Consider the following 12,850-nt stretch of genomic DNA (forward strand, 5'->3'; position numbering starts at 1 on the left):
CCTAGATCGAGATCGTTGAGAGAGGATAGCGTCGGATCGAAAAATATTGAGATTTTATCGATTCTCTTTCTTCTTTGAGCACCTTCTTCCTCTTCTCCCTCGATGCACCCAAGCTAATGCTACTCAGTAGCGAGCGATCTGCATACCGGATTGGTACGTACCGTTTGTAGCATTAGAAATTAAATTCTTGATTTAAAGTATTTAATGTTACAATACCTTTTTAAGGCAATTTCTACTAATACTTATAGGTACAATGGGTTGACTGCGGTATATTGAAAGACTAATTAGGAGCATATTTAGATATTTAAAGGATATATATGAAAAGAAAAAATCCAAAGGAAATAAAGAAATAGTTGAGTTACTTTTTGTTTTCAAACTATGAGAATAATGGCCGGAATTTGTTTCCAAAACCAAAAACTAGAAAACAAATTTTAGATGGAGGATTTCTTATTCCCACGAGAATCTACCCAACTGGCATACGCCTCTTTCCCCCCGACGCACGGCGGCGATTGGCTGCCGATACGCGTTCCTTCTTTCCTCGGACGAAAGTCCGCGATTGGCTGCCGGCACGCGTTGATCTGTCGACCCGTTGTTGGTAAGCTGTCTCCTCTCTCCCTTCCTCCTCTGGCCTTGCATCGGCAAAGTCCCTGTGCCCTACGCCAGGGAGATGTGTTCCCTTGTGTTCCCTTATTCCCACGAGAATCTACCCAACTGGCATGCGCCTCCTTCCCCCCGACGCACGGCGACGATTGGCTGCCGATACGCGTTCCTTCTTTCCTCGGACGAAAGTCCGCGATTGGCTGCCGGCACGCGTTGATCTGTCGACCCGTTGTTGGTAAGCTGTCTCCTCTCTCCCTTCCTCCTCTGGCCTTGCATCGGCAAAGTCCCTGTGCCCTACGCCAGGGAGATGTGTTCCCTTGTGTTCCCTTATTCCCACGAGAATCTACCCAACTGGCATGCGCCTCCTTCCCCCCGACGCACGGCGACGATTGGCTGCCGATACGCGTTCCTTCTTTCCTCGGACGAAAGTCCGCGATTGGCTGCCGGCACGCGTTGATCTGTCGACCCGTTGTTGGTAAGCTGTCTCCTCTCTCCCTTCCTCCTCTGGCCTTGCATCGGCAAAGTCCCTGTGCCCTACGCCAGGGAGATGTGTTCCCTTGTCTCCTCTTGTCTAAGCTAGCAGCGGAACAACACCACCACGTTTGCCACTGTGGCGTCTGCATCAAACGACATCATCTTTCGTGTCTGTATCATGTGGCTCAACAATCGCGATGGGGTTTGAGAACGATACCCGGACGAACTATAGGCTATTTTGATTCTAGGAAATAGGTTAGAGGTACTTTCAGGAGACCATCCCAAGAACAGTTGCGAAATGTTTTCTATGAACAAGCCCAAACAGCTGTCCTTCATCTTTCTTCTTCTGACTGGAGATATCATCAGTTGGTGTGCAAATTGGGAGTAACGATTTATGTCGTCCCTCATCTTTTACTGTATAATTTAGCTTGCCAATGTGTCAAATCTTCAAAGTTGGTTGCGAGTGTCGTCGTGTTTTTTTAGCTTTTCTTTGCAGTCACTGTTTTGAGGAGGGAGTCTGTGAAAGACCGAAAACAAGAAACACTTACTAAAACAACCTTTTTCTGTTCTGTTTTCTAAATAGCAGAAAACTGTTCTTAAAAAGATGGCACCGAACAGGCCAGTGTCCATTATTCCCTTTTCCTATATATGTATATATTATGAGCCCATATTTCTTAGTTTGTTTCCTTTCAGTTTCTAGAGACAGAAGGTTTGAATAATGGAGAAGGATTCAAGCTTTCCAGGAGGATACGAGACGAATCTACTAGAGCAATTCGAAGTTATTTTGGAAGAAGATAAGCTTATGTAAGCTCAGCAATGTTCCCTTTTTCTTGCAGCATCATATGACAAATTTTCCGTGCCAAATATCATTTCAGCACCAAACTTTCAGGAAACCATGTAGTAATTGATAAATAGGTTAAGTGTGACCATGGTTTAAAATCTTGGTCTGGTGCTAATTTCGGTCGATGACCACACTGGTGCAATAACAGTACAGTCGACATACTGATGCTCAGTACAGGTCGGTGGAGAAAAGAGGGCAAGATGAGGAGGAAGAGGATGAGGCTTAACGGTAGGAGGAGGATGAGGTGATGACACGAATGAGGAGGAGACACCAACTATGTGGTGAGTTGGAGATTGTGATGACAGCATGACAGAGCGAGCGAGGAGGAGAGAAAAATAGAGAGAGAGAGAGAGAGAGAGAGAGAGAGAGAGAGAGCATTTGAGAAAAATATAAAGAAAAAAGGAAAAAAGGACAAATAACTGTTAAAAAAATAAAAAAAAAAGTTCATACTGATACCAATCAGTAAGCATTTTGGTACCAGTCTATTTTCCACCTGGTAAGCCTAATATGATGTTATACCAGACCGAACCAGGTAAAACCGTCTAATTAGCATCATAGTCAGCCATTGGATTGGTAAATCCCAGCCTGAACCATATTTTAAACTTCTTGGGTGTGATATGTAAAGACTAGGTTTCTTTGTACTTTATAAAATGCTCTTTAATATGGGTCCTCTGGTGGAATAACTATTTAGTGCTTTTGGGCTTGGGATGTTTTTTTTTTCTTTTTATCACATGTTTATAAATTTACATTTTTAATGATCATGCATTTTGGGTTTGCTGCTACTCTGTGCAGTGACGAAATAGGCTTTTTGCACCCATCCCAGTTTGCATCTCTTGATGAGGATTCAAGCAGTTCCTCTCCCACACTCGCAACTTCAGTTCGGTTAGCTGATGGTAACATTGAGACGAGTATTACAGAGTCAAATACAGTCCAATATGACAAGACAACCTTTTGGAATAGAGATCATAAGTTGGCAATCTCCACACATGTGCTCTGTCATTTATGTGTTGCTGCTCGGCATGCGTATATGGATGTATCCAGAAGATATAAAGCCTCTATCAACTTATCTCTGAACAGCGGTGCTTTCTGTAGTGTAACTTCTGGAGCAAACTTAGATCATCTTCTGGAAAATGAGATACTAAAACACACTAAGGCCTTATTGATTTTAAGTTTCAACTTTGCCAGTGCTTGGAATTGCAGGTCAGTTGTCATTCTATGTCTTCCTTGGTGCCAACTTGTTGACCAAATTTTGATAGACATCATACACAAACATGAGTGTTTGGTGAAATAAATGGACTAAACTTCTTCCCATTGTAAACATGGAATTTTTTGCAAAACATATACAAAGATGAAACAATCTGAAGTCTCCATAGACTATATTGTGTAAGATGTAGGGATTATGTGCTTGTATAGAGGAGCATACATTAGCAAGGTAAATAAAATGTTATTGATCAGTAGTTTGTGTCTTTACAGGAGATTAGTGCTTTCTAGGAAACTTGAGATTTCACTGTTTTTGGAGGAGCTCCGATTCTCCACACTTATTCTTGCATATGCGCCAAAATGTGATTATGCCTGGAGTCAAAGGTAACCTTTAGTTCATTTTCCACTGTAGGAGTTCTAAGCTTTAAGGTTCCTTTTTTGTTTTTTTTTTCGGTCCAATCAAACAAACGATTCGATGTTAATGAATCAAAATATTGTTATTCAACAAATATCTAGCTGAACATATTTTATGTATGTTAATGCATATGGTTTGGCATTTCTTTGCAATAGTAATTTTCTTTTTTTTTTTTTTCTTTCTGTTGATGAAACTAATTAGAAAGACTAATTTTGAATCTATAAATTTATCCAAAACAGAATCTTTTTCTTTTTTCTTTGCATTTTAGTATGCATGGATAGAAACACCAATATTTATAAAAACAAAGATGTACAACTCTTTGTATGCGTAAAAGATCTCTAAAGTCTTTCTGACAGATCAGAGGACTTGATAGTGTTTTACTTTAACCAAAAGTTTGGTTTTTAAAAAATTAAAGTTTATAATAAAATTCCAAAAGTCAAAAGAATAAATAGAAGTAAATTTATCCAATTCTTTTACATGTTTTTATAATCCTAATCAGTTTTGTAATAGATACATAGGTAATCTATTACATATGTAATAATGGTGCCTCCAGTTCATCATTCCATGATTTGATAAAAAGAACTATTATTGTCAATGTTAGACACTATTATCTGGAGAACCTATATCTGTTAAACATGGAAGGTGATAGTTAATTGTGTATTCAAATACCACCCATTTATTTGGAAATACGTGATTACTTATTGCGTTTGGTTGTAGTTGTTTCTTTTGAAGAAAAGAAAAATTTGCCAAATAATTAAGTTTAACATAGCCATTGACTCATGCTACCAGAATTCTTTTCAGGTATCAAATTCATTTGTTTTCCATTTCAAAATTGGATTAACCTGCAAGCACCACTAGTTATTCAAAGAAGTACTCAAGGTATCAAGGTACCCATGTCTAATCCCATTGGAAGGCCTCCTTAAGTTTTAAACTATGTGTAACTCCTTTAAAATCTATGATTCTACTAGTGCAACTCCATTAATTTACTTTGTCCAACTTTGCTTGGTGCATAATAATTGAGGGTTAGTAATGAGCCAAAGTTGTTTGGTAGAGGAATGAGACAAACTCGTATAATCCCTCCCTTTGAAGAACACCACTACCTTTTTGCTTCCTCTATATCAAGACCAACTGAACAATGTGTTTGTTTAGTTATTACTCATGAAATATGGATACTTGAAATTGCTTGTTGTTCTTATTGGAAATTTCCTTGTAGCATCTATTTTTAAATAACTATTAAACAGACTGGTCCTTTAAGATTGCTTATGGGACATAGGATAACTTTTAGGGAGAATTCCTTTTTTACTCGAATACTTCTAGATTATGGAAATGGATATATGAATAGATAAGTTCTTTTTTTTGTTTGTATTAAGTGTAAATCTTGTAAAAATTATTGGAATGATTTTACTATATTTTTATAGGTTCTTATCATCTCTTCTATATTCTTGACATGTTCTGTTACTAAAATAATATTTTTTAACATGAAGAGGTTAGGAGTTTTAGTCAGTTGTTATTTATCATAAATCACGATATATGAATACTTTTTCTAAGATAAATAAATGCCAAACTGTTATATATACATATAGTTGTGAACTTGTGATATTTATGCTGTATTGCTCCTAATTTTTCAAGTTTTGGTGTATTGGCTTATCCATGTCATGTCTTGTCAACATATGATATATGTATTTATGCTTCATAGGCTGCATACATTGTATGTATTTTTATTTAATCGTTCAGAATGGTCTAGTTTTCAATTTAGTTTGAATAAGAAATGTTTTTCTGGGGGTTACAGGAGATGGGTTATTAAGATACTGGGAGAGAAGTGTCAGAACTTACAAGATATTATTAGGGAGGAATCTGATCTTGTGGAGAAAATAGCAGAGGTATATTCTCCTAAATAATTGCCTTTTCTTTTCTAAGTTGGTTAACTCTTGTCCATGATGTTCTCTCCATTATAGTTGATTTAATAGCTAACTAGACACCATTAATACAAATTAAGTAATATGACCAATATTTATGGAATGTAATCCTATTTCCTTACCTGCTTATTCCTAATCGTAGTTAATTAGTACCAGTGAATTGGCTGATCTGATCCAAAAAATGGACAACCAGACCCTTGAGCTGTTTGGGTTTATAACTAGATTGAGGTTGCATAGGGACCAGAACAAACTAATTGATCTGTTCTGTTTGCTACTAAACCGTAGAAGCTAGGCTGTCTAAGTTGAGCCAGACTAGTGTCATACAGATTAAGCAGACAGAAAGTCTAAATTGCAAGCTTATACAACCAAGTAATGAGCACAATCTTGTCCTCTAAGGTTTGACATCATAAAAATAAAAAGATAAAAAAGGCCCTGAGTGCCTTAGCGCCACTGCCCTGATTTCTATGTTCCTTCGCACAACATGACCACTAGTGGCACAATAGATCTTCTATGTTCCTTCACCCACATCATTTTCTCTGCACAGAAAGGAAAATAGAATAAAGAAAAAGAAGCCAACGAAAAGAAGAAAAGGGTCTGCTGCAAAAGCAACAGATAGAGAAGAAGAAAAGAAAAGTAAGAAAAAGAAGAGGAGGAAGGAGAAGAAGACTGAGAAAATAGAAAAACAGAAAAAGAGGGGAAGAAGAAAAAGAAGCTGCCAAGTGATGGCTCCATTTTGTGATCTGGCCAACTGCTCCACAATGCACTACCACTGTCTTTAGGTCTAAAATACCAATCTGATTTATGGCTCTGGTGATTTGAGGTGTCTTTCTCATCAATTTTGTCTGACAAGCAGACAATCGAGTCCTCTTTGACCCTCACACAGAAGTTTTTAGGCATATCCCTTGCATGATCATTTTTGTTTGGTGCAGTTTTTTGCGAAAATAATATAGAGCTTGGTTTCTATCTGTTTCATTTTCTTTTAGATTTAATTCTTATGTATGGGAGCAAAATTTTGTTTTCTTGTTTAACTTTTAATTGGCTGATTCACCTTAAATGTCATATATTAGAAGCCATGTATAATATTCATGGACCTCAGTAGTATTTAATTGTCATATGATTTATGAATATGTTGTGGCATGAACAATAGATTTGATAGCATAATTTCCTTATTTATGCTATGCTAACTCAATTCTTGTATGTCTGCAGAAATCAAAGATGAATTATCGTGCATGGACCCACCGTTGTTGGCTTATATCTTACATGAAAAGAGTTCAGGTTAGATTATAGCTGATTTTCAATTTTTATAGGTAACAGAGGGCTTGATTACAAAATTATGTTATTGTGGTAGGGATGCTGATATCATGATTCATAATGCTGGTCCAATACTGGTTTCAACAAGGTCTTGGACCAGTATTGTATCAAGATAGCTAGCCATATATGAACCTGTACTTTTCAGTATCACCAAAAAAATAAAAATAAAATAAAATAAAATAAATGTATAATCAAGTATTACCAAGATATATGTTAACATGATGATACTTGGTTAATTATATGCATGAAGCACTTATTTCTTTACTCTAGATAAAGTGATGTTGAGTTGATGTTGGAGGTTATATGATTGACCAGTGAAGTAACTGCATTTTGTTCTAACATCAACAAAATCTTACGTTGTTTTGTATGCTAAAATGGTAAAGATTCTTTGATTTTTAGTGTACCTAGTTTCAGTGAACGGCTGAAACTTTCGCCATTTGTTTTCAAGCATTGAATTTTACAGCAATTATCAAGATATAATGTGCAAATTGTCAAGTATGCACTGAAATAATTGCAGGTGCTTGGTGAGTTGGACAAATCAAAAAAATGGGCAGAGCTGCATGTTGCTGATAATTGCTGTTTCAACTATCGTAGAGTAAGCTTTTTCATAATGTGTTTTAATCCTTGCATTATTAGCCTTCTTAATTATGAATTTTTCGGTATTATGTATGTTTAGGTAAATTACAACACTAGTCATTATACCATGTGGTAATTTTCATTTTGGTCCCGATTTGGCCAAATTGTCTTCTAAAATTATTAATTAACTTTTCAATCAAGTCCTACCATTTGCTTTCATTTATAATCATTGACGGAAAGTTTACTTGCCTTCACTTTAAAAATTGGCTTGCCAACTCGAAAAAACATCAGTGAGAAAAGTTATTTGACATTCCCAATATGATTCAAGACAAAATTCAGGGAACATGGGCATGTTGGATAACATTTTTTTGTTAATATTTATGCCATGTTTGCAAATTAATTGTTATTGTACAGCCAAATGAATCTTTTTATAATTATGGTTTAGGAAGTCAATTACAAAAAAGATTTGAAGTTTGGGACCCATTTGAAATTTGCCACAAAGTTCAAGGACTGGTGGTGTAATCTTTCTGTTGATAGTTAGTACATCAATTTATATACGTCCACTTGATTCTTTGAACATCATCATAATTGAATGATATATATATATATATATATATATTTATTTATTTATACAGATATTAAGCAATACATACACTTGCACTGATTTAGTCTTCTTGACTGCAGCAATTGATGCTTAACTTGCTAGAGGGCAATCATTTGAAACATGGTGAAGCTTCCACCGATTGCAAGTTTGATGTTTGTTTTATTTGGAAGGTGAATTTCTTTCATTTAGGTCATGCTAGATCATGTTTTCTTTATATTGAGGATAAATGAGAATTGAAAAATTCCTTGTGGTGTTAATTTTTGGTAAACAGATACATTCATGAGATACTAATAGGAGTTAAAGTGAATCTCTCACCATGATCTTTCTAGGAACTGAAGTCAAACCAAGTGCATGTAAATTTGTTCTAACTCTATACTTCTCTTGTTTTCACATAAAGGAGTCCACGCTTAGTATTCTTGATTAGGGCAGTGGGCCTTGGTGGAGTGTTATTTCAAAACTTAGTGCGAGTCCAAATAATAGAAACAATCAACCGTTCCCATGCTCTAGGAGTACCCTCGTTGAGTGGGCTGCTTTTTCTATATGTATACTTTTTTTTCTAGTGATGCACAGCAAGGACTCCACCGTATCCCTGTTGCTGATATCAGAAGCTAATATCAGTATCAGAAGCTGATGTCAGTATCAGGATCAATGGATTGGCGATGCACGATAGAGGCTGGTGAGGAGTTTGGTGCTTGTCAACGCTAGTTAGCTATGAGGAGTTGATGCTAACTTTTTAGTTATTTAAGGACTTTTATCAGTTTGTTTCAATTATGTTTTTATGTTTTTATTTGTTTTAGCTAGTCTAGGCATTGGGTCTACTTTCAAATCCAAGTTGCAATTAGATTAGAAAAGCATTAGAAGTATTTTGAAAGGGCATTTTGATCTCCCGGGAATTCATTAAAATTTTAAAGCCTGTGATGTAATTCCTCTTGGGCAAAGTAATCATATTCCTTTTTGTTTTTACTCTTTCTTTGCCTTTTTCTTTCTCTTCTTTCTGAAGATTTTACTGTTGACATCTTTTTAAGCCATTACCTCATTCATGCCTTATTCAATTGGTTTTATCTAAAGCCGTAAAATTTTCTGACACCCCTTTTTACTAAGATAATGCAACCACCAACAATGACACTGCAGCAACACCTTTTGCATCCCAAAACCACATTGCCACATCCCATCTGATTCATTACAGTACCATCAACTTCTGACTCCAGTATCAACAGTATATGATCCTGTCCAGAATGTCACTCATTTCAGTTATAGTTTTACTTGAGCCACATCCTATTCTTGGGTGGCCTACAAGCAACTCTCAACTCCAATTGATCAACATGTTCTTACTGCCAATTTTGCCATGTATATGGTTACTGCAGCTTTTTTTTCTTGAAAGAGATTATTCAACCTGCTGAGCTGAACATGCTTTGGATGATTGTCATTTGGTTGCTTTCTTGGTTTGTTAAGTGTCATAGGCAATGCTTGTCAAACGAAGTGTAATTTATAACTGTAGTAATTGATATTGCTAGCTTATTCTTTAACTTGTCTCAGCTATAATCCATATGCATTGTTAACTTAGTACTACATTTACCGGTTGATTTTTATTGCATACTATCTTGTTAAATTTGCATCAGCTTTAGTTGCATATCGGTTACAATTACATAATTCATGTCATCCTCACCGCTCAAATTTCATATCCACATGGCCTAATATTTTGTTGTCTCTGCCATTTTCATGACACCTAATGCCACAAATTTGCTTTCTTGTTCCTTACTAAGACACAATGATGTTTTCTTAACTATTGCAATAAGATAAAAAAACTGCGAATTATCTTTTTTTCCTTTCAGGAAGAGCTCGAATGGAATGAGTTGCTCTTAACTCGCTATATTGGAAGAGAGGTTTGGTTCATATATTCAATATCGCCACATTGTTGTAAATGTTTGTGTTGCTCTCTTAGCAATAAAGGTTTTATGATTTTTATGAAACCATAGTTAAAATTTATGAGTTTTCAGACAACATAATTTCATTTCGTTTGGATATTTTTTCAAGGCCTTATGGATCCATCGCCGGTTCCTCTCTCAATGTTGGATAAAACACTTCACGACCAACGAAGGAGCAGTCATCCTGGATCCTGATGACAATCTTATTAGCTCCAAAATCGAAAAATTTCTTGCTAAAGAGCTGCAGCTTGTAAAATCCTGCCTGAACATCTCACCTGATGAATTTGATGATACACAAGATCAAGCACGATATGGCGCTTCATATTTACTGTGGATTTTGAAGGTCCATGCATGACGATTATTTTCATTTCCAGATCTGTTGTTGCATTGAGAAACCTTATGTTGAATCATCATCATGACGTTTGATTTTGTCATTTGTCCACTTCCCTTTTTCACAGTTCTTCCTGCCTCAACAATCCAAGCATGAAGAGATCATCAAGGGAGTCAAAGATCTGAAACCCATTCTGCTGAAGACTTGCTCAGGAAAAAATACATGTTGGGAAAGTCTACTAAATTGACTGCCTACCACAGGAAAACTGTTTAAGGTGTTATCTTCAGCTATTAATCTCTAATTTTATGATACTGCTCCCTTAAAAAAGTCAATCATATCTGTAAACTGATGTGTCATTGTTAGTTTGGTTGACTGTTTTCTCTAAGTCAACTCTAATTGTATCATAAATATTGTAGTAAGAACAGTATTACTATTTTCCCATGGAAAATCTTATGAATTATTAATGTCAAAACATGAAGATTATTATTCCGACTATGCTCGCGTCACATGGTTTGGGTATCACATTGAGCCGCACAAAGCAGTGATCAGCAGATGAATCAGATACGGTCCAATTGAATGGTTGATACTATTGCATCTCGCTGCGGCTACTTCCCCAACAAATGTTCCTTATCCGGAACTCTTTATATCCTCCACCTCCAACGCTTGAACTGCTGCCCCTCTCGGTGAGCTCAGTCATGCTCACAGATGCCACGATGAACGCTCTGCATGAAGTCTTCCTCCACCAGTGCCTGCCTTCATCCACCCCCCGCATGAATCCCGTCGCCCCCCATGCCATCGCCTACGGGTGCCGGAATCCAGGTGTCCCGTCGCCACAGCGCCACCAGGTCGCGAGGGCTTCTTCAGGAACCCAAGCCTCCCGACCTCAAATCCCAGATTCCGGGGAATCCCACTACGTGAAGCTCCTCAACAGGTCCTGCAAAGCTGGAAAGTTCAGCGAGTCGCTCTACTTCCTCGAGTACATGGTGGGCAAAGGGTACAAGCCCGACGTGATCCTCTGCACCAAGCTCATCAAGGGATTGTTTGGTTCGAGGAAGCTCGACAAGGCGGTCAGGGTGTTGGACATCCTGGAAGACCACGGCGAGCCCGACGTCTTTGCCTACAATGCCCTAATCAGCGGCTTTTGCAAGGCCAACCGCATCGAGGCGGCCATCGAGGTACTCGGCCGGATGAAGAGCCGGGGCTGCCCGCCTGATATCGTGACGTACAACATCCTCATCGGCAGTCTTTGCAGCAGGGGGAAGCTGGATCTGGCGTTGGAGGCTCTGGACCGGCTGTTGGACGACAAGTGCCAGCCGACGGTGATCACGTTCACGATTCTGATAGAGGCGGCGTTGCTGCAAGGTGGAATCGGCGACGCGATGAAGCTTTTGGACGAGATGGTGTCGCAGGGGCTTCGACCTGACAACTACACGTACAATGCCATCATTCGCGGGATGTGCAAGGAAGGGATGGTGGACGCGGCCCATGAGTTCCTGAAGAGCCTGCCGTCGAGAGGTTGCGACCCGGACGTGATTTCGTACAACATCTTGCTTCGTGGGTTGTTGAGTCGAAAGAGATGGGAGGACGCAGAGAAGTTGATCGGTGAAATGCTTGAAAGAGGTCTGAAACCCAACAATGTCACCTACAGTGTTTTGATCAATTCTCTGTGTCATGAAGGCAAGGTTGAGAGAGCAAAGCAATTGCTCAAGGACATGATCAGAAGGGGACTGAAGCCTGACGCTTATAGCTATGACCCCTTGATCTCTGCTTATTGCAAGGATGGTAAATTGGATCTGGCGATAGAGTTCATGAACTATATGATCTCTAATGGTTGTCTACCAGATATAGTGAATTACAACACGATCCTGTCGGCTCTCTGCAAGAGCGGAAATCCATATCAGGCTTTGGAAGTTCTGGACATGCTTGCTGAGACAGGCTGTTCCCCAAATGTTAGCACATATAATGTGATCATAGGAGGACTTTGGAACAGCGGGAACCGTTCGAGGGCTCTTGAGATGGTCTCGGAAATGATCAATAAGGGAGTTGACCCCGATGAGGTTACATACAATGTCCTGATTTCGTGTTTGTGTAGGGATGGGATGGTAAATGAGGCCATTGGTCTGATGAGGGATATGGAGAGTAGTGGTTTCCAGCCAATGGTTATCACATACAATACGGTTCTCCTCGGATTGTGCAAAGTTCAGAGGATTGATATGGCAATTAATATACTTGCGGAGATGGTGGACAAAGGATGTCGAACCAATGAAACTACCTATATTATTCTGGTTGAAGGTATTGCTTATGCTGGCCATAAAGCTGAGGCCATGGAATTGGCTAAAGATCTGGCCATGAGAAATGTCTTCTCCGAAGATTCTTTGAAACGGTTGAATCAAAATTTTCCCATTCTCGATCTTTTCAAAGAGATCCCCCAACCGGTTGATTAGTGCTAACAACTGTTGCTTCTTCTAGTTATTGTTTTCTTTTTTTTCTTTTTTTTTGGATTTGACCCTCCAAATGATCATGTGAGCCATTTCCTCATAGCAGTTGGAAGTTAATTCTTCCTCTGTCACTGGATGGCAGAAAAGTTCTGCTGCTGCCGAAGATGGAAGTCTTGCTTTTTCTGTTCATGCTAATTTAAAGAAGGCACTACACTCTTT

The 12,850-nt window shown here is 38.4% G+C and overlaps 2 protein-coding genes across 7 annotated transcripts in view; both read left to right on the forward strand.

The window, feature by feature from the left end:
• The first annotated feature begins 307 nt into the window (after positions 1-307).
• LOC135582337 (uncharacterized) lies at positions 308-10,682 on the forward strand. Of its 5 annotated transcripts, none has more exons than XM_065171056.1 (11): positions 325-1,075; positions 1,753-1,878; positions 2,708-3,115; positions 3,389-3,499; positions 5,320-5,410; positions 6,653-6,721; positions 7,275-7,352; positions 8,018-8,107; positions 9,770-9,820; positions 9,972-10,205; positions 10,321-10,682. In XM_065171056.1, exons 2-11 carry the CDS (start codon positions 1,793-1,795, stop codon positions 10,438-10,440), a joined length of 1,338 nt encoding a protein of 445 aa, XP_065027128.1. In that variant the 5' UTR covers positions 325-1,075; positions 1,753-1,792; the 3' UTR covers positions 10,441-10,682. The 5 variants fall into 5 exon arrangements, with proteins under 5 accessions (XP_065027130.1, XP_065027129.1, XP_065027126.1 ...); XM_065171055.1 differs by having other exon boundaries at positions 328-1,075; positions 1,768-1,878; XM_065171054.1 differs by lacking the exon at positions 1,753-1,878 and having other exon boundaries at positions 316-1,075.
• Positions 10,683-10,754: 72 nt separating this feature from the next.
• The window catches only part of LOC135651175 (pentatricopeptide repeat-containing protein At3g04760, chloroplastic-like), a 3,169-nt gene continuing 1,073 nt past the window's right edge, over positions 10,755-12,850 (forward strand). For both annotated transcript variants that reach the window (XM_065171052.1, XM_065171053.1), the window contains exon 1: positions 10,755-12,850. This exon is cut by the window's right edge and continues 28 nt beyond it. In XM_065171052.1, coding sequence (XP_065027124.1) covers positions 10,814-12,637 — 1,824 coding nt within the window. In that variant the 5' untranslated portion in view covers positions 10,755-10,813 and the 3' untranslated portion in view covers positions 12,638-12,850.

This window comes from Musa acuminata, chromosome BXJ3-10 (assembly GCF_036884655.1).
Source record: "Musa acuminata AAA Group cultivar baxijiao chromosome BXJ3-10, Cavendish_Baxijiao_AAA, whole genome shotgun sequence".
NCBI classification, from domain to species: Eukaryota; Viridiplantae; Streptophyta; class Magnoliopsida; order Zingiberales; family Musaceae; genus Musa; species Musa acuminata.

Bases quoted from the DNA above. Each gene is read 5' to 3' on its own strand.
- LOC135582337 (XM_065171054.1), top strand. From the start codon at position 957: ATGCGCCTCCTTCCCCCCGACGCACGGCGACGATTGGCTGCCGATACG. The intron at 3,500-5,319 runs GTAACCTTTAGT...TGGGGGTTACAG, and splicing joins GATTATGCCTGGAGTCAAAG to GAGATGGGTTATTAAGATAC. The intron at 7,353-8,017 runs GTAAGCTTTTTC...TCTTGACTGCAG, and splicing joins GCTGTTTCAACTATCGTAGA to CAATTGATGCTTAACTTGCT.